The sequence below is a fragment of the Schistocerca piceifrons genome, chromosome 9 (genome assembly GCF_021461385.2).
Source record: "Schistocerca piceifrons isolate TAMUIC-IGC-003096 chromosome 9, iqSchPice1.1, whole genome shotgun sequence".
Taxonomy (NCBI): domain Eukaryota; kingdom Metazoa; phylum Arthropoda; class Insecta; order Orthoptera; family Acrididae; genus Schistocerca; species Schistocerca piceifrons.
Genome location: NC_060146.1, coordinates 100,676,521 through 100,697,899, shown reverse-complemented (window position 1 = coordinate 100,697,899; position 21,379 = coordinate 100,676,521). Strand labels below are relative to the sequence as shown.

General features: G+C 42.1%; 1 protein-coding gene across 1 annotated transcript in view; it reads right to left on the bottom strand.

The window, feature by feature from the left end:
* Positions 1 to 21,379, bottom strand: part of LOC124717121 (serine/threonine-protein phosphatase 6 regulatory ankyrin repeat subunit A-like) — a 121,294-nt gene that overhangs the window by 25,410 nt on the left and 74,505 nt on the right. The window contains exon 3 of the mRNA XM_047243853.1: positions 1,361 to 1,926. Coding sequence (XP_047099809.1) covers positions 1,361 to 1,863 — 503 coding nt within the window. The 5' untranslated portion in view covers positions 1,864 to 1,926. The remainder of the gene's footprint in view (positions 1 to 1,360; positions 1,927 to 21,379) is intronic.

Below are 21,379 nucleotides of genomic sequence, written 5' to 3'. Positions count from 1 at the left end.
CCACGCATTAGGAATAGGTGCTTGATCGTGCTGAAAGATGCAATTGCCATCCCTGAATTGCTCTTCAACGGTAGGAAGCAAGAAAGTGCTTAAAACACCAATGTAGTCCTCTACTGTGATAGGGCCATGCAAAACAACAAGGGGTGCAAGCCCCCTCCATGAAAAACACGACCACACCATAACACCACCGCCTCCGAATTTTATTGTTGGCACTACACATGCAGGCAGATAATGTTCACCAGGCATTCACCAACCCACACCCAGCCATCAGATCACCACATTGTGTACCGTGATTCGTCACACCACACAACGTTTTTCCACTGTTAAAATGACAAATGTTTATTCTCCTTACAGCAAGCAAGGCATCGTTTGGCATTTACTGGCATGATGTGTGGCTTTTGAGCAGCTGCTCGACCACAAAATCCAAGTTTTCTCACCTCCCACCTGACTCTCATAGTACTTGCAGTGGATCCTGATGCAGTTTGGAATTCCTGTGTGATGGACTGGATAGATGTCTGCCTATTACACTTTACAACCCTCTTCAACTGTCGGCTGTCTCTGTCAGTCAGTAGATGAGGTCGGCCTGTACACTTTGTGCTGTATTTGTCCCTTCGCATTTCCACTTCAATATCACATCAGAAACTGTGAACCTAGGGATGTTCAGGACTGTGGAAATCTTGCGTACAGACGTTTGACACAACTGACACCCTACCATCTAACCACATTCGAAGTCCAGGAGTTCCGCAGAGTGCCCCATTCTGCTCTTTCACGATGTCTAATGACTACTGAGATCGGTGATATGGAGTGCCTGGCAGCAGGTGGCAGTTCAATACACCTAATACAAAAAACATATGTTTCAGTTCTTTTGCACAAGTCACCGTGGCCGCTGGATCAAAATGGTGTATGCTCTATCAGACTTGTCTAAAAGAACAGACACTACATATATATAATTAAGGTGAGGATGGCCAATGATCTCTTAAGTGCAGGTGTCGCACACCGGCCTCAAACTCTTACGGGAATCTGTGAAATGCCACGAGTACCGAGAATAATAGGCAAGGGGCACTACGTTAGTAGTGTGTGGATAAGTTGAGAATTTGGGTCTGACATGTGATGTGCTAAGGTAGTCTGTGCTGATGCAATGACCACTGTTTCCGGATGGCTCAGTGGTCAGAGCATCTGCCTAGTAAACAGAACACCTGGGTCTGAATCCCAGTCCGGCACAAATTTTCAGCTTTCCCCATCGATTTAAATGAATAACCACTCACAGCTAATGTCTGTAATTCCTTGTATCTTAAAACAAGTATCAGTAGAACAAAACTTGTTATTCAGTCTTAAATACAGAAATTTTTGTTGAGGTCACCTGAGCAAAGCTCGCAGTTCCTCCTTATGACACCGCTCAGCAACATGCAGCGGAGTCTCTCTTCGCTTGTTCCTAGCATTCTTGTCCGCACCCACATCCAGGAGTGCCTGTACCACAGCTTCGTTGCCCCGTTCTGCTGCCAGGTGCAGTGGTGTGCACCCGTATGTGTCGGCAGTGTTCACATCACTGGAGACTGCCAGCAGCTGCTGGAGAACTTCCAGGTTACTTCCCTGAATGGCAGAATGTAGAGCTGTTTGGAGCTGTGTGTCCCTCACATCTACGCGTGCACCGGCCTGCAGCAGACATGCCACAGCTTCCTTATCTCCACTGGTAGCTGCAAAATGGAGGGCTGTCCTCCCGCTCCCATCCCGCAGTGCCACATCTGCACCGGTTTGCAGCAGGAACCTCAGTCTGCTCGGTGAGTTTGCAGAAAGATGAAGCGCAGTCTTCCCGCTCATGTCCCGTGCCCCCACATCTGCCCCTGTGGCTAACAGCTGCTGCATCTCCTTCAAATTGTTTTTTTAACAGCCTCCAGCAGCCTCTGGTCCAACTCCCGAGATTCATTCCTGCAAAAAATAGCAAAAACATGCAAATTTACAGTAAACATGCATACAAACTAAGATAAATATCACAGAAACAAATTACTGATAGTTTTTTAAGTTCTCACATAGCTGTCCACATTTGGAAAAAAATCTAAATTGTTGATTTAACAGCTAAAAATAGTACACAAATTTCTGCATACTTTGGATATAAAAACACAGTTTATGATGATTGAAATAGCAATGCCTCATTGATAAAGAATCAATTTCCATTACTTCCATAAAAAACCACCCACACACACACACACACACACACACACACACCTAACAAAAAAAAGAAACTTTGTCAATTTTGTTGTGAAGTCATGTTAAAGAAGGAAGCCACATAAGGGTGACTGTAATTCAAATGAGGAACAGCATTTACATTTAACATGTACACTCTTTTTTTTAAAAAAAAAAAAATCTATGACAACTAAAGACGAGATGATCATTTTCACAGGACATGTACGTTAGTATGTTTAGCAGAAATGCTTAGCATTTGGACATGTCTGCCTGTGGTTCAAGATCAACATCGATACTGCGATGCAACATAACGAACTGGTAAAATGTGCCTGCAGCTCTCGTTGTCACTACAAACTGTAGGTGATTGATCAGTGTGACTTGAGCAGACACGCAGGATGCCTCGCAGATGTATGCGCAAACAGTACCATCAAATGCTCTCATTATTGGCAAGAGAGAATATGATGCATCCATCTCGAAAATTGCTGCTCGTGTGGGATGAAGTGTGTGCAGAAAATGCAAGGCGGCAATGGTGTACGGAATGACATCACTGGGGACAGGAATGGCATCAGATAGTGTTTTTAGACAAATCTAGGTTCTGTTTGTTTGTAAATGACATCTGCATTTTGGTGCATGCTCAGGGCACGTGACAAGCGTGATCTATGCAAATGACATCCTGCGACCCATAGCCATACTCTTCCTGCACAACATCCCAGACACCATTTTTTGCCAAGACAATGCAAGACCACACATTGCTGCACGAGCACGCGCCTTCTTGGTGCCACAGGATGTCAGCCTTTTGGCCTGGCCCACCAGATCTCCAGACTTGTCACCAATCGAAAATGTATGGGATATGGTGAAACAGCGGGTGCAGCGCTGTCACCCAGTATCAACCACCACACACGAACTTTGGAACCAGGTGAATGCAGCATTGATGGCTATACCAAGGACACCATTTGCACTTTATATTCGTCAATGCCATCGTGCACAGAACAAGTTACCACAGCCCACAGCGGACCCTGTGTTTACTAGACAACAGGACACATGCTGAACCAAGGTGACTGAAATGCTTATCATTTCTGCACAACATACTAATGTACAAGTCCAGTGAACATGAACGTCCTATCTCTAATTGTTCAAGGTGTTCTGTTTTTTCTGAAAATGAGTGTACACGTGTAAGTAAGGGGTACTGAATATAATGTGTTGTGTAAGTAAGGGGTGAATAATTGTTGTACTCTCGAGTAAGACAAAGTGCAGAATGATTTACAGATTATTTAATGAGCCTTTTTTTTTTTTTTTTTTTTTTGGTCATCAGTCTACTGACTGGTTTGATGCGGCCCACCACAAATTCCTTTCCTGTACTAACCTCTTCATCTCAGAGTAGCACTTGCAACCTATGTCCTCAATTATTTGCTTGACGTATTCCAATCTCTGTCTTCCTCTACAGTTTTTGCCCTCTACAGCTCCCTCTAGTAGCATGGAAGTCATTCCCTCATGTCTTAGCAGATGTCCTATCATCCTGTCCCTTCTCCTTGTCAGTGTTTTCCACATATTGCTTTCCTCTCTGATTCTGCGTAGAACCTCCTCATTCCTTACCTTATCAGTCCACCTAATTTTCAACATTCGTCTATAGCACCACATCTCAAATGCTTCGATTCTCTTATGTTCTGGTTTTCCCACAGTCCATGTTTCACTACCATACAATGCTGTACTCCAGATGTACATCCTCAGAAATTTCTTCCTCAAATTAAGGCCAGTATTTGATATTAGTAGACTTCTCTTGGCAAGAAATGCCTTTTTTGCCATAGCGAGTCTGCTTGCTCCGTCCGTCATTGGTTATTTTACTGCCTAGGTAGCAGAATTCCTTAACTTCATTGACTTCGTCACCATCAATCCTGATGTTAAGTTTCTCGCTGTTCTCATTTCTACTACTTCTCATTACCTTCGTCTTTCTCCGATTAACTCTCAAACCATACTGTGTACTCATTAGACTGTTCATTCCGTTCAGCAGATCATTTGATTCTTCTTCACTTTCTCTCAGGATAGCAATGTCACCAGCGAATCGTATCATTGATATCCTTTCACCTTGTATTTTAATTCCACTCCTGAACCTTTCTTTTATTTCCATCATTGCTTCCTCGATGTACAGATTGAAGAGTAGGGGCGAAAGGCTACAGCCTTGTCTTACACCCTTCTTAATATGAGCACTTTGTTCTTGATCGTCCACTCTTATTATTCCCTCTTGGTTGTTGTACATATTGTATATGACCCATCTCTCCCTATAGCTTACCCCTACTTTTTTCAGAATCTCGAACAGCTTGCACCATTTTATATTGTCGAACACTTTTTCCAGGTCGACAAATCCTATGAAAGTGTCTTGATTTTTCTTTAGCTTTGCTTCCATTATTAGCCGTAACATCAGAATTGCCTCTCTCGTCCCTTTACTTTTCCTAAAGCCAAACTGATCGTCATCTAGTGCATTCTCAATTTTCTTTTCCATTCTTCTGTATATTATTCTTGTAAGCAGCTTCGATGCATGAGCTGTTAAGCTGATTGTGCGATAATTCTCGCACTTGTCAGCTCTTGCCGTCTTCGGAATTGTGTGGATGATGCTTTTCCGCAAGTCAGATGGTATTTCGCCAGACTCATATATTCTACACACCAACGTGAATAGTCGTTTTGTTGCCACTTCCCCCAATGATTTTAGAAATTCTGATGGAATGTTATCTATCCCTTCTGCCTTATTTGACCGTAAGTCCTCCAAAGCTCTTTTAAATTCCGATTCTAATTCTGGATCCCCTATCTCTTCTAAATCGACTCCTGTTTCTTCTTCTATCACATCAGACAAATCTTCACCCTCATAGAGGCTTTCAATGTATTCTTTCCACCTATCTGCTCTCTCCTCTGCATTTAACAGTGAAATTCCCATTGCACTCTTAATGTTACCACCGTTGCTTTTAATGTCACCAAAGGTTGTTTTGACTTTCCTGTATGCTGAGTCTGTCCTTCCGACAATCATTTCTTTTTCGATGTCTTCACATTTTTCCTGCAGCCATTTCGTCTTAGCTTTCCTGCACTTCCTATTTATTTCATTCCTCAGCGACTTGTATTTCTGTATTCCTGATTTTCCCGGAACATGTTTGTACTTCCTCCTTTCATCAGTCACCTGAAGTATTTCTTCTGTTACCCATGGTTTCTTCGCAGCTACCTTCTTTGTACCTATGCTTTCCTTCCCAACTTCTGTGATGGCCTTTTTTAGAGATGTCCATTCCTCTTCAACTCTACTGCCTACTGCGCTATTCCTTATTGCTGTATCTATAGCGTTAGAGAACTTCAAACGTATCTTGTCATTCCTTAGTACTTCCGTATCCCACTTCTTTGCATATTGATTCTTCATGACTAATGTCTTGAACTTCAGCCTACTCTTCATCACTACTATATTGTGATCTGAGTCTATATCTGCTCCTGGGTACGCCTTACAATCCAGTATCTGATTTCGGAATCTCTGTCTGAGCATGATGTAATCTAATTGAAATCTTCCCGTATCTCCCGGCCTTTTCCAAGTATACCTCCTTCTCTTGTGATTCTTGAACAGGGTATTCGCTATTACTAGCTGAAACTTGTTACAGAACTCAATTAGTCTTTCTCCTCTTTCATTCCTTGTCCCAAGCCCATATTCTCCTGTAACCTTTTCTTCTACTCCTTCCCCTACAACTGCATTCCAGTCGCCCATGACTATTAGATTTTCGTCCCCCTTTACATACTGCATTACCCTTTCAATATCCTCATACACTTTCTCTATCTGTTCATCTTCAGCTTGCGGTGTCGGCATGCATACCTGAACTATCGTTGTCGGTGTTGGTCTGCTGTCAATTCTGATTAGAACAACCCGGTCACTGAACTGTTCACAGTAACACACCCTCTGCCCTACCTTCCTATTCATAACAAATCCTACACCTGTTACACCATTTTCTGCTGCTGTTGATATTACCCGATACTCATCTGACCAGAAATCCTTGTCTTCCTTCCACTGCACTTCACTGACCCCCACTATATCTAGATTGAGACTTTGCATTTCCCTTTTCAGATTTTCTAGTTTCCCTGCCACGTTCAAGCTTCTGACATTCTACGCCCCAACTCGTAGAACGTTATCCTTTCATTGATTATTCAATCTTTTTCTCATGGTAACCTCCCCCTTGGCAGTCCCCTCCCGGAGATCCGAATGGGGGACTATTCCGGAATCTTTTGCCAATGGAGAGATCATCATGACACTTCTTCAATTACAGGCCACATGTCCTGTGGATACACGTTACGTGTCTTTAATGCAGTGGTTTCCATTGCCTTCTGCATCCTCATGTCGTTGATCATTGCTGATTCTTCCACCTTTAGGGACAATTTCCCACCCCTTGGACAAGAGAGTGCCTTGAACCTCTATCCACTCCTCCGGCCTCTTTTACAAGGCCGTTGGCAGAATGAGGCTGACTTCTTATGCCGGAAGTCTTCGGCCGCCAATGCTGATTATTTATCAAAATTTAGGCAGTGGCGGGGATCGAACCCGGGACTGAAGACGTTTTGATTATGAATCAAAGACGCTACCCCTAGACCATGGGTAGCCATTAGAGTGTGATAAATGGCAGAATAATGAAGGATATCGTGGAGGCAATATGTCAGTTTAGGAGACAGTATTGCTAAGTGCTGTTCATCTTCAGGAAACTTGTTACTTTGCTCAGAGAAATGAATATGTGCCTGTGTGGATGAATGAACAAATGATAAATGACTAAGGATTTAGTCATAACTCTCAGCAATAAGCAACCTGTGTGGGTTCATTACATACTGACACGACCATTCATCCTTTTGACTGGAGGTTATTTATTGCGTAGCTACCAGCTTCGACGTTTCAATGCGTCACCTTCAGGCCACAGTTGATGCTGAAGGGGTTATTGCAATCCATACATACAATACATCAGTGGCCAACATAACTGGTTTATGCAGATATCTGTAAGTGTGGCGTCAGCATTCCAACCATCAACTGCCAACTGGCCGTACGAGTAGCAGGACGGTCCTTTCGGAGAACTGCCATATGAGTTAGACTTGCTGCGTCAGTTGTGCGATGATGCCAGTATCAGTTGTCACGTGAACTTTCTCCCACCTACAGATGACATTACGGATTTGCACGCAGCACAGATGCCCACCAGGATTGTCGTATCATTAGAGTAGCAGTGGCAGACCGTACGGCTACTGCAGCACAGGTAAGAGGCCTTGTGAGCCCAGATGTGTCAACACCAACTGTTGTGATCCGGTTTTTAGCAGTGGGAATACGGGCACACACACCTCTAGCCCATCTTCCACTCTCGCCACAGCAGCAGCGTGTACAGCTCGACTGGTGCCGTCAGAGGATCACTCGGAAGGATGGAATGGTGCGCTGTGGTCTTCAGTGATTATAGCAGATTGTACCTGCATGCAAGTGATGGTCATTTGTGTGTACAATGTAGATCTAGTGAACGCTGTCTCATTGAGTGCATTCATCTAAGACACTCTGGCCCCACCCCAGGCCTAAGGGTCTGAGATGCAATTAGCTACAAGTCTTGTTCACCTTTGGTGTTTCTGGAGGGGACTCTAACCAGCAACTGGTATGTTGAGAACATTGTTACATTTGTTACGTTGCTGTTCTTGCAGCGGGAAGGTGATATATTGTTCCTACAGCATAATGTTTGGCCACACACTGCCCGAAAAACAACATACTCTGCAGGAAGTGCAGCAACTTGCCTGGCCAGCACGATCTCCAGACTTGTCTCCAACTGAGCACGTGTGGGGTGCGACAGGACAAGAAGTGACTCGTGTGATTTGTCAGCCAACAAATCTTACAGAACTATGTGAAAAGTTCGAGCAGGTGTGGCAGGATGTATCCCAGGACAGTATTCGCCATCAGTTCGATTGCCTACATTTCCACCCGTGAAGGCTACACTGTGTACCTATATAGGTATTTCAGAATGGGTCGATATCTGGTATCTCAGAACTACTTGTTCTACTGATCTGTAAATGTAATAATTTCATGTACACCATATGAACTGTTGTAACTATAAATCTCGAGTGAGTTGGAAACCTCTATTTTTTTCCCAGCTGTGTATTTACTGGAACAGTATGCAACCACAGATTACTAAATGAGTCAACATAACTGAAATGTTATCTATGTGATAGTGAAATACACAGACAGTTTTGATTCAATGACAAGTCTTGGGTAAATTAAAATTGCTAGTGCATGAAAAAGACAAGGCACGAAATTTAAGCCAAAGTCAATTAAATAATTACTCTTACACTTGTACAGATGAATCATCTGATCATGCAACCTCAAGTATCATTTGTGCAGATCAGAGAGCAGAGTTGATCCAGATGCCGCTGCTATAGAGGCCTGCAAGCAATCCCATGTGAACACTGAGCGACTACGACACTGATGCCCGTGAGACGCGACACGACCTGGTGGTAGCAGCCGGGTCCTATGGATCTGCTGTCTGGTGCTAAGTTTACATTGTGTTCTGGTCACCTGGCTATGACAGACTTGCCTAGTGGGTTCAAGTTATACTGCTGGGCAGTAGTGTGTACTGGGATTAAGCAAAACAGTTTGTACAGGCTGCCTTGCGATTCTTTGAGTTTTCCCAGGTCACAAACCAATTTTGATCTATTTCATGTCAAAATCTAGAATTTTTTTTTGCACATAGGAACATAACAGGGGGGCTTTACTCTGTGTTAAAAGAAACTAATGCTTAAAATAAACATACCAGACTCTGACATCAGAATTACATGTCAGAAGTAATACGAACAAAAAAATTACAGGAATGAGAGTAGGTTCCAAAGAAAGTAAAACATTTATTAATAAAACATTTCCATTGCGAACAATTAGTTGTTGGGAGCACACTCACTGACAAAAACAAAGAGCATTATCTACTTCATCAAAAAGCTGCACTTTTTTTAAAAGAGAGTTATAAGAATAATATTCAAATACAATTTGAACAAAACAGTTATGGCAGGACAGTATCATTCTAGTTTGTGAACTGCTGCCAACAATAGAGAAATCAATTGCACTCTTCTGTCAACTTACCTTACTGCAAGTAAGGTATTTTTAAGTAAAGAGAAAAGGGTGACAATGGACTTGCTGATTACCTATAATCTAAATATAAATGTTACTGCATTTACATCTCGATTGGCACTTACATGTACAACAACAAATTACTGAGAATTACTGTTAACTCTTACCTGTGCTGCAGTAGCCATACGGTCTGAAATACTCTCTTTCAAATTCTGAAGGTGGCAGGGGTAAAATACAGGGAGCGAAAGGCTATTTACAATTTGTACAGAAACCAGTTGGCAGTTATAAGAGTCGAGGGACATCAAAGGGAAGCAGTGGTTGGGAAGGGAGTGAGACAGGGTTGTAGCCTCTCCCCAATGTTGTTCAATCTGTATATTGAGCAAGCAGTAAAGGAAACAAAAGAAAAATTCAGAGTAGGTATTAAAATCCATGGAGAAGAAATAAAAACTGTGAGGTTCGCCAATGAGATTGTAATTCTGTCAGAGACAGCAAAGGACTTGGAAGAGCAGTTGAACGGAATGGACAGTGTCTTGAAAGTAGGATATAAGATGAACATCAACAAAAGCAAAACGAGGATAATGGAATGTAGTTGATTTAAATCGGGTGATGCTGAGGGAATTAGGTTAGAAAATGAGACACTTAAAGTAGTAAAGTAGTTTTGCTATTTGGGGAGCAAAATAACTGATGATGGTCAAAGTAGAGAGGATATAAAATGTAGACTGGCAATGGCAAGGAAAGCGTTTCTGAAGAAGAGAAATTTGTTAACATCAAGTATAGATTTAAGTGTCAGGAAGTCGTTTCTGAAAGTATATGTATGGAGTATAGCCATGTATGGAAGTGAAACATGGACGATAACTAGTTTGGACAAGAAGAGAATAGAAGCTTTCGAAATGTGGTGCTACAGAGGAATGCTGAAGATTAGATGGGTAGATCACGTAACTAATGAGGAGGTACTGAATAGGATTGGGGAGAAGAGGAGTTTGTGGCACAACTTGACTAGAAGAAGGGATCGGTTGGTAGGACATGTTCTGAGACATCAAGGGAGCACCAATTTAGTATTGGAGGGCAGCGTGGAGGATAAAAATCATAGAGGGAGACCAAGAGATGAATACACTAAGCAGATTCAGAGGGATGTAGGCTACAGTAGATACTGGGAGATGATGAAGCTTGCACAGGATAGAGTAGCGTGGAGAGCTACATCAAACCAGTCTCACGACTGAAGACCACAACAACAACAACGACGACAACAACAACAACTGTGAAAGAACATCTGTCATAGAAAGAGCATGTTGATCGTATCTGTACGAAGCTCAGTGCAAATATGCTTTTACTGGAACAGGTCTCAGCTTTTCTGGTCCATGATACCATAAGACAAATATATTTTAGATTGACTATGTACATCTTCAACATATATTGAGATATAAACAGTCTATAATGACAGGCTTTAGCTACAAAAGGGAGCAGTAAGAGTAGTAGTTAAGGTAGATAATAGAGAGCCTTTAAGAGAAATTTTCAGAAAATATCAAGTACTTACAATCTATTCCATGTACATCCCACAGGCAATCAAGTTTGTTAAACAAAATTGAGAACATAATGTAATGATCAGTGTTCTACATGGCTACGATACATGTGGAAGAGAGAACTTTTACAGTTTACAAATTATACAAAGGCTGCAGACTGCAGTCCACATACAATAGGAACAATTTTTTACAGCAGACTACCATCTCAGCTTAACACAGCTAATTTAAATATCTTTATTTATTTGTTAATTTAAAAACCACCTCAACTGTGAAGAACCCACAGATAATGTACTTTAGCACCTCAACAACAAACAACTAACTCCGAACAACCCACCATTGATGAACTACATCCAACCATATAGAATCTCAAAAACACTCTACTTACCATATAGCAGAGATGCTGAGTCGCAGATAGGCACAACAAAAAGACTGTCACAAATAAAGCTTTTGGCCATTAAGGCCTTCGTCAACAATAGAACACACACACACACACACACACACACACACAGACACACACACACACACACTCTCGACTGCAGTCTCAGGTGACTGAAACCACACACTGTTACATTCCATCCTGGATTTTCCAGTGTACGAATCTGAAAAACTGTAAGTTATTATGAGAAAACCAAATCACAGCTGAACTTGGAAAAAATTTCAAAAACGCCACAGTCTCATCTCCAAAACATCTTCGAACAAGTTTGGATAAATGAAAGAATCCCAGATGAGTGGAAGATGGCACTCAACCAACTACTGCAAAAGAAGAGTCCAAAACATACCCCAACAACAACAACATAGGCATCTCACTCTTAGATGTTACGTACAAGATAAAGCCCACTAAGTCCTTGAAGTGGGAGAACAATGAAAAGAAATTGTTAAAGAATTCAAATATCATGAGCTGCAAAGCCCTCAAGGAAGATGCTAGGGAATCTAGAAGAAATAAATCTTAACTAGCCTTCCAACTCACCTAAAACACATATAACAAAATGGAATGGAATAAATGGAATGCAATAATTAGGCAATGTAACATGACAATCAAACCAGAAGTCCTGTAGGCTGCTGAAACTCTATCTTACCATCAATGATGGCCCTGTTGAAAGACTGGAGATCAAAGAAAGGAAGATATTACAAAAACTTCTAGGGCCCAAATTTCATAACAACATACTAATTCACAACAGAAACAAAACCCATCACCAAGCAACCCACAAACTATCAGAGACAATGGGGGAAAGAAGAACTGATTTTTATGGACACATCCTCGGAATGAACCCAAATGGAATAAGCAAATTTTTTTTGCCTACTTCCACAACAGAGAAAAACCGAATTCATTGAAGGAAATGGAGGAGGACTTCAAAGAACTCCAAACACAGAAAATATGTCCTGAGATTAAACTGCGAAAAAAGTAACCAAAGATAAGAAAGAGAGGTTACCAGCCAAAATCAAGACCAAACAAACAATCCAAACCTCTGAAGAAGAAAGGAAAGCAAGATTAGAATGAATGAAACAATACTGGGCTAATAGGAAAGCATAGAACATCACAAAGTGTTTTACCTAATGTACCCCAAAGTCAGGTGAAATGAAATGGAATAAGAATAAGAAGAAGAAGAAAGTAAGGACACTTAAAATTGACATTGAATAAAATCATGAGCAAGTATTTTTTAGTGACAGAACTACTTCAATTTGAGAAACCACTTTCTCAGCACTTTCCAAGACCTTTGTTTTTTTTCCTTTGCAGCTCTCTTTTCTTTTCTCTAATCTCTTTCCTCTCTCACTTTCTTTTTAGGTCTTCTCAACTGCCCTTTTTTCTACTGTTACAGCTGCTGCTGCTTCGCTGTACCTACCATGCACATTTCAGAAGCTGGATATTAACTGCTTCATGGTGGGAGGAGATTCAACACCATGGTCAGATTGTGAATGGTACAGAGGGCTAAGAGAGGTTTCCATCAAATTTTCGACCAGAATGGAGGAGACTAGCATTAACACGGAAGAACATCCAAACAAGCTTGATAAATCTCTTCAGATTTTCATGTCTCTTATCCCCAATGAACACCATCCTGAATGGACAAAAGCGACCACAATTCTCATCGAATTCTTTGAGATCTCCTTTACTGATCTGATCTCTAAAAGATTTTGGAACTCTTGAGGAATGGCATCAGCCCAGGACCAATGGAGTGATTTAAGGAAGAGAGATGTGTCACTGCTATGCTTAAACATCTCTTCGTAAGGTTGGTACTAATTGCAGATTCTTGGTGTAAATATGTGATGCCTTTGGAAAGAAATGTGCCAAGAGTGAATTATACAGAATTTGGGAGATCATACTCTTCATAAATGTATGACACCCATTCTGGAATCCCAACATATCTTTCTCTGATACATTATACTGACCAAGAGTGTTTTTGGTTCTGTATATGATGTCCACTCTCTGAGATGACAACAGATTTATGTTGTCACTCAGATCTATTTTAAAGATAAGTCTATTCTTCCAAAACATTTTGGTTGACACCTTTTCCCTTTAGTTCTCTGACCATAGGCTGGAGAGGACTGTGGAGGAAATGAGGTAGGGAGACATCTGACAAACTTAGTCAGAAATGCCTCAATTAGCACAGCCAGTTTCAAAAGTGGCGAGATGCACTTTCAGAATCTTGTCACTCAAAAGACTCGTGCACTACTTGGTAGCTATGACTCTTAGGAATTCCAATAGTGGTCTTTAGTTTCAGTTTTACCCCCTTCTGTCCTTTCTTTACCAGCTCTACTTCCTTCACCAACTTTTCAACACCTGTTAATATCTGCTGAGCCAAGACCACTCCCATTTTATTTTCCAGCTATTGAATGATGCAAAATTTCTGCAGGAAAATGAAGTGCCTGTAATATTGGTGAAATTATATCAGCAGGAGGGAATGTTTTTAAATAGATTATATAGAGCTCACAGAAACTAACAAGGTTCCAACAAGTGCTAGCACAGCCTGTATTAAAGTCACTGTGCACTGTGTGTGTAAGCCACATGTCTTAAAGTGCAAAAACTTGGGCTCTTCTAGATATCCTTGACTTTAAGCTTACTTTTAGTTCTCTCAGAAATGCCTTATTGACATTAGGACTGTCCATGGACACCTTCAGATTGACCTTAGACTAGGATGCACCCGTCTCAAATCCTTCCACTAAACTTTTTAAAGCACTTTCTCCCAAAAACACTGAAGTGAGATGTCTGCTCAAAACCTGGGCCACCACACTATCCCAGAGAAACAGATCCATCTCCCATTCTACAGCTCGTGCACTATCTGTATACTGGAGTGGAAATACCAAATGTCAATAACTATGTTGTTCATATTTTAGTTATTATGGAGATGAAATTTTATGTTTCATAGACAGCTTTTGGCTATGTTTTATTGTACCTCTGCCACAACACGTAGTCCAGTTGTCAATATTTCCTTCTGAAGATGATGTTTTTACAAAAGTTCAAATCACGGTAAAGGGGTTTTAATAAACCTTCCATTTTGAAACTAATTTGTTGTTTACTATTTCTACAAGAAGGTTTCATCCTACAGTTGTTGCTCCAGCTATGTGAAAAATTTTGTAACTAATCATGTTGGAAGAATGTTTTTAGGCAACTGTACCTTTGTGGTTATGGAAAATGTTTAAACCTTAGAAGTAATGCAACCAAACTTTAATGTAATCCTTTGAAATTTTACATCTAAAACTAGACAATATGAATTTGATTAAATAACATGCGATAAAATCAATTTACAATTGAACACACTGGTTGTCCAGATCAATAATATGAATGTTCAGCTGGATGAAATGAGTTTCATTTCTGCAAATTGTGAGCTGAAAAAGCTCAAATAGAAAGAGACATTGAAACTCATACTCTCAATAAGAATAACAATGTAAATCAAACAGATGGTACACAAAGAATTTTTAGAGTCTATCAAGGAAGTATCATCAGGTGCAATCATTAACACTGAACAACATTAAGTGGAGTTCAAAACAAATTAATTGTCCCACTGATGAGGGACAAAAAGAATTAGAAGCTTTAACATTCAAATTTCAAGAAAACTGTAACACATTAAGTGGAAGACAATCAAAAGTGTATTTACATTGTGATGGCATTACTAGCATGGAAGCACCAAATCTATCGGTCCACATGGAACATGCTGAGGAACGTTTGCAAGAAATGTGCAAACTGGTTTCTGAAATCACCATGCAAACTAACCACCATTTTATAGCAGACAATGCTTAATTTAATGGAAAGCATGGGGGAAACACTGGTATATGACCCTGATAAAAACTGTCCACAGTGTTTTCACTAGTCTAATGCTCCAAAGCACATTTCAGCTAGTGACAGATGGGAGGAATTTCAGTTTGAAAATAAGTCATTTGGCAAATCAGTAGTACCATATTTTACATAGTTAAAGATGCCATAAATTACACTTCATACTACAAAAACTTGAAGAGAAGAAAGAAAAAGAGAATGTACTATGACACTAAATCATACCAGAAAAAAAAAGATTACAAGTTCTGGATATCCAGACTCGATAAATTTACCGTACTTACTTTTGCATTCATTGCTACTGTGGATTCGTGGGCTAAAGAATGAGGTTGTGAGGTTGTCTGTATGTGTACTATTCCCACATAATTGTCAAAACTTGCTCGCAGTCACTTGATGATGTGCGCAGATACATGTTTGACTGAAAATGTGATTGTAATGGAAAGGCGAGCAATGTCGGAAATCTGTATGCTGAAGTGGGTAAGACATAGAGCTAATAGTTTTGCTCATTAAATGTATGGACATTAAAGTGTGCAGAAATGGGATAAACATCTAATGATATTCTTTATTATTAATATTATTACATTCATATCAGACAGGTCAGTGAGTAAAACAACTCAACACTGGACATTGAAAGCAAATTGTACTCAAAATATGGGAGTATCGTGGGACATCCAATAAACACATCCTGAATCCCAAAGACATAGTGTCGAAAGAACCCATTACAGAGCACATTAAAGGATTATACAACACTGTGTCAAACAGTTTTCTAATTCAAGTCAATGTAACATAGATGAACTTGATATTAGTCAGTACATTTGTTTGCATTTTTGTAATTTCTTTACTGACTAACAGTATAGTGCTAATGTTTGTTTTTTGAGAAAGGCATTATTCAATCAGAGTATTACTGATTCTTAATTAAAATATGAACCTGATGAAGAGAAACCATTTATGAAAATTATGCTTTTGTCTAGAGGCATACGCTTAATCAAGCAAGCATATCTGATTCCTCAGTTGAAGAATGCAATACGAACTTGGTTACTGCGAGAGAGCAAATCAGTTACCTTTCATGCCAAGTGTAATTTTTTTAGGGCAGTGTTATTCATGAGGTGCACCATTGTTCAACTGCTATGTCTGTTAAAGAGCTACAGCATTTTCAAAAAAAATTGTGAAAGGAGTCAATACAAAGTAAAGTAAGATTTTGTATGCTTTTGGCAAGATAATGCTGTTGGGCCATGATTAATATTATGAAGTGATGCACCGGAAAAAAAGCCTTTTATTATCTTACAAGGATGGAACAATGAAATATGCTTCAGAAAGGTTAAACTTTCAATTAATACGCAACCTTCAGACCAGGTGTCACTGAGCTGTCATAAATTAATGTGGGCATATACAGGGTGTGACAAAAAGGTACGGCCAAACTTTCAGGAAACATTCCTCACAAACAAAGAAAGAAAATATGTTATGTGAACATGTGTCTGGAAATGCTTACTTTCCATGTTAGTCCTCATTTTATTACTTCTCTTCAAATCACATTAATCATGGAATGGAAACACACAGCAACAGAACGTACCAGTGTGACTTCAAACACTTTGTTACAGGAAATGTTCAAAATGTCCTCCGTTAGCGAGGATACATGCATCCACCCTCTGTTGCATGGAATCCCTGTTGCGCTGATGCAGCCCTGGAGACTGGCGTATTGTATCACAGCCGTCCACAATACAAGCACGAAGAGTCTCTAGATTTGGTACCGGGGTTGCACAGACAAGAGCTATCAAATGCCCCCATAAATGAAAGTTAAGAGGGTTGAGGTCAGGGGAGCGTGGAGGCCATGGAATTGGTCCACCTTTACCAATCCATCGGTCACCGAATCTGTTGTTGAGAAGCGTACGAACACTGACTGAAATGTGCAGGAGCTCCATCGTACATGAACCACATGTTGTGTCGTACTTGTAAAGGCACATGTTCTAGCAGCACAGTTAGAGTGTCCCGTATGAAATCATGATAACGTGCTCCATTGAGCGTAGGTGGACGAAACTAAAATGAGCTCTAACATGGAAATTAAGTGTTTCCGGACACATGTTCACATAAAATCTTTTCTTTATTTGTGTGTGAGGAATGTTTCCTGAAAGTTTGGCTATACCTTTTTGTAACACCCTGTATACACCTATTAAGGACCATGGGTTGGTTGGTTGGTTGGGGTTGAAGGGACCAAACAGCAAGGCCATCAGTCCCTTGTTTCAAATGTGGTCCATTCAGACAGTTTGACATCTCAGAAAAGTCAGAGCGATAAAAGGGAAAAGGCTAAAAAACTTAAAAGTGCAGTCGTGTTGTCCATGGTAAAAACAAAATGAGGGAAGTCAGCAAGAGAGCAACGCCAAGGCTATGCTAGAGGCAGGAAACTTCCTACCTCTAAAGCAGCTGAGGCAGGACCAGCTACTATTTAAAAGTGTTCGACCACTAGAATGTAGAAGTGCGTATGGGAAAAGGAGACTAACCAACTCTAAAAAGTGAAAAAAAAAAAAAAACAGAGTAAAAGGGAAAGAAAAGAGGATCTAGGCCAGGGAGGGGAGTCAGGAATCTCCAAACATAGCTTACAGTGGGAGACACCCCAACCCTCACCGCCCTGCCCCTACTTCAGAGTGAGATTAAAAACCTTAAAACTGAGAGTAAAAGCCACTTTCACAGAGGAAACTGAGAACCAGCTTGACCATCCGGGAATCGTCAGTCAACATTAAAGGTAAAGTGCGGGGAAGTCTGTACTTAGTACGCACAGCCAAAAGAAGGGGGCATTCCACCAAAATGTGGGCTACTGACTAGAAGGCTCCACAACCACAAAGTGGGGGTGGCTCATTACACAAAAGAAAACAATGGGTCAGCCTGGTTTGGCCGATGCAGAGACAACACAGGATGGTTGAGGCCTTTCGGGAGAGGCAGAAGGAGGAACACCAAGGGACTGGTGTCACCTTAATCACACGGAGTTTATTAGACAGGGAGGTAGCCTCCCAAGAGTTGACTTATGATTGTGCGAAGTGGGATTTGATGTGAAGCCGTAAATCCACTGCAGGAGGGGTTACAAAGAAGGGGGGTAAGTGACTGCTCTCCCAGCCAAACGATCAGCAAGCTCATTACCTGGGATACCCACATGGACAGGGACCCAAAGGAAGTCAATGGAACAAGCAGCACAGTTAAGATCAGTGAGATGGTCATGGATGGCCGAGATCAAGGGATTGTGGGAAAAACACCGGTCAATAGCCAGAAGGCCACTCACTGAGTCCATACAAAACAAAACACGTGTCGGGACTGTTTAATAAAGGTAAGGGCCTGGGAAATTTCCATCAATTCCACAGTAAACACCCAACATGTAGGTGGCAGGAGATGATTTTCCATGCCAACAGAGGACATGAAGGCATATCCCACATGATCAGCAGAATTAGAGCCATCGGTGTAAAAAACAACAGCATCCCGAAACTCCCATAAAAATCAGCGGAAGAAACAATGGAACACCATCGGGGGAATGGAATCTTTCGGAACTCAGCGGAGATCCATCCGAATTCGGGGTCAAGGAACTAACCAAGGGGGGAGGGAGGGGGGGGGGGGTGTTGGGGAGGGAGCGTGGGAGACAGGACAAAGAAGGAAGCTGAAAATCACGGCAAAGAGACGCAAGATGGAGCCCAACCGATAAACCCACCTGAGGGTGGGAATCAGGTGGGTGACATCCATGGTCTGGGAACAGGAGAGAATAGGAAGGATGAGTGGGAGAGGAACAGACAGCGATTGCATAAGAAACCAGAAGCTGGGACCACCGAACAGAAAAGGAAGGGGATCCCAGCTTCAACCAGGAGACTATCAACAAGGCTAGTAGGTAAGCCACCAGTGGCCAAACGGATACCACAATGGTGGACCGGATCCAGCAGGTGCAGTGTGTAAAGAGCAGCTGAACCATAAACTTGACAATCATAGTCCAAGTGAGACAGCACTAAAGCCCAATAAAGGCAGAGAAGGATGTAGCGGTCTGCACCCCAAAAGGTGTGGGCAAGGAAGCGAAGGACATTGAGTTTACGGAAACATCCTACCTTCAGAAGTCTGATATGAGGCAGCCAAGTGAACTTTTTGTTGAAAAGAAGATCCAGGAAACCTTTTTGTCAAAAAGAAGATCCAGGAAACGAAACTGTGGGACCACAGGTAATCGTTGTGCATTGAGATAGAGCTCCGGATTGGGGTGGATCATAGTACGGTGACAGAAGTGGACCACCCGCGATTTTAAAGGAGAGAATTGAAACTCGTGTGAGAGGGTCCATGCAGAGGCGCGCCATATAGCTCCCTGGAACTGCTGCTCTGCAGAGGCCATTGAAGAGGAACTAACCCAAATGCAGAAATCATCCACATACAGAGCAGGGGCAACCAAAGGACCAACAGAGACCAAAAGTCCATCGATAGCAATGAGGAAAATACAGAACCCTGTGGGATGCCATTCTCCTGGGTCTGTGGAGAACTAAAAACGGTACCAACCTGAACCCTGAACAACCGATGGAACAGGAACTGGTGGATAAAAATCGGGAGTGGGCTCCGAAGACCCCACTGATGAAGTGTAGGTAAGATGTGATGGCACCAAGCCATGTCATAGGCCTTGCGTAGGTCGAAAAGTACTGCAACCAAATGGTGGCGCTGGGAAAAAGCCTGCTGAACTGCAGATTCCAAGCGAAGTAAATGATCGATCGGAGACCGTCCCTCTTGGAAGCCACACTGGTAAGGGGACAATAGATCCCGAGATTCGAGGACCCCATTGAGCCGATGGGCTACCATCCATTCAAGTAACTCGCAAACAACATTTGTCAGACTAATTGGCTGATACCTTTCGACAAACAGGGGGATCTTATCAGGCTTAAAGACAGGAACCACAATGCTATCCGTCCAATGAGTAGGGAAGTCACCCTGGAGCCAAATTCAGTTAAACACCCAGAGAAGATGTTGCCGTTGTGGGGCACTGAGATGTTGAAGCAGTTGGTTATGAATGGAGTCTGGGCCAGGGGCCGTATCATGCGAAGAAGAAAGTGCGGAAAGAAGTTCCCATTCAGTAAAAGGTATGTTGTAATATTCTGACTGACAAGGGTAAAACATAAGGCGAAAGCTTCGGCCTGCTGTATCTGGTGAAGGAAAGCAGACAGATAGGAGGCTGATGCTGACGCTGTTGCAAAATGGGTCGCAACATATTCCGTGAGAATCAATGAGTGCGTGCAAAGGCCATCCAGGAGGTGAAGGCCCGAGAGGGTAGACTGCTGATGGCAACCTTGGAGAGAGCGAAGTGTAGCCCATACCCATGACATAGGGACAGTAGAACTGAGGGAAGAAACAAAGCTTTCCCAATAAATCTGTTTGATTAAGTAACAGGCTTTAGCGTGAAGGCGTTTAAAGGTAATAAGGTTGGCAACGGATGGGTGCCTCTTAAGGTGTTGCAGAGCTCGACGGTGATCACGGATGGCAATGGCAATGGCCGTACACCACCACGGGACATGCCGGAAGCGAAATAGTCCAGATGAGTGTGATACAGCAAGGCTAGCAGCATGAACAATCGCGTCAGACACGTCGCGTAGGACGTCGTCAATACAACCAAACAAATAGGGAGAAAACACGACCTGTGCAGTGTATAGAGTCCAATCAGCATGATGGAAAGACCAATGAGGTAACCCGTCCATCGGGGAACGGGTAGGGAGCGAGAGAAGCAACGAGAAATGGTCACTATCAAAATGGTAGTCTTGTGGCGACCAGTGTAATGAAGGGAGGAGGGAAGGAGAAGAAAGAGAGAGATCAATGGCAGAAAAGTTAACATGACCAGCACTGAAATGAGTAGGGGAGCCATCATTAAGACGGCACAAGTTGTGGTCTGCAAGAAACTGATCTATGAGAAGACCTCGTCTAGATGGAAATGCACTGCCCCACAAGGGATGATGAACATTAAAATCCCTGAGAAGCAGGAAGGGAGGAGGAAGGTGCTGAAGAAGGGCAGTTAAGGCAGCAGGTGTAAGAGTCCTGCCAGGAGGGAGATAAAGATTGCAGACCGTGACCTCAGAGTCCAGGTGGACCCTAACAGCAACTGCTTCCAATGTAGCTTGAAGAGGAATCCATGGGCTAGCAACATCTGTACAGACCACTGTACAAACGCCACCAGAGGCCCGCAGGGGGCCGACCTGATTTTGACAGAAAACACGGAACCCACAGAGGGTCGGTGAGTGATCATCATCAGTAAAATGAGATTCCTGTAGAACCACACTAGCTGCAGAGTAAGACAAAATAAGAGATTTCAACTCCGGAAGGGGACAGTAATATCCACGGTAA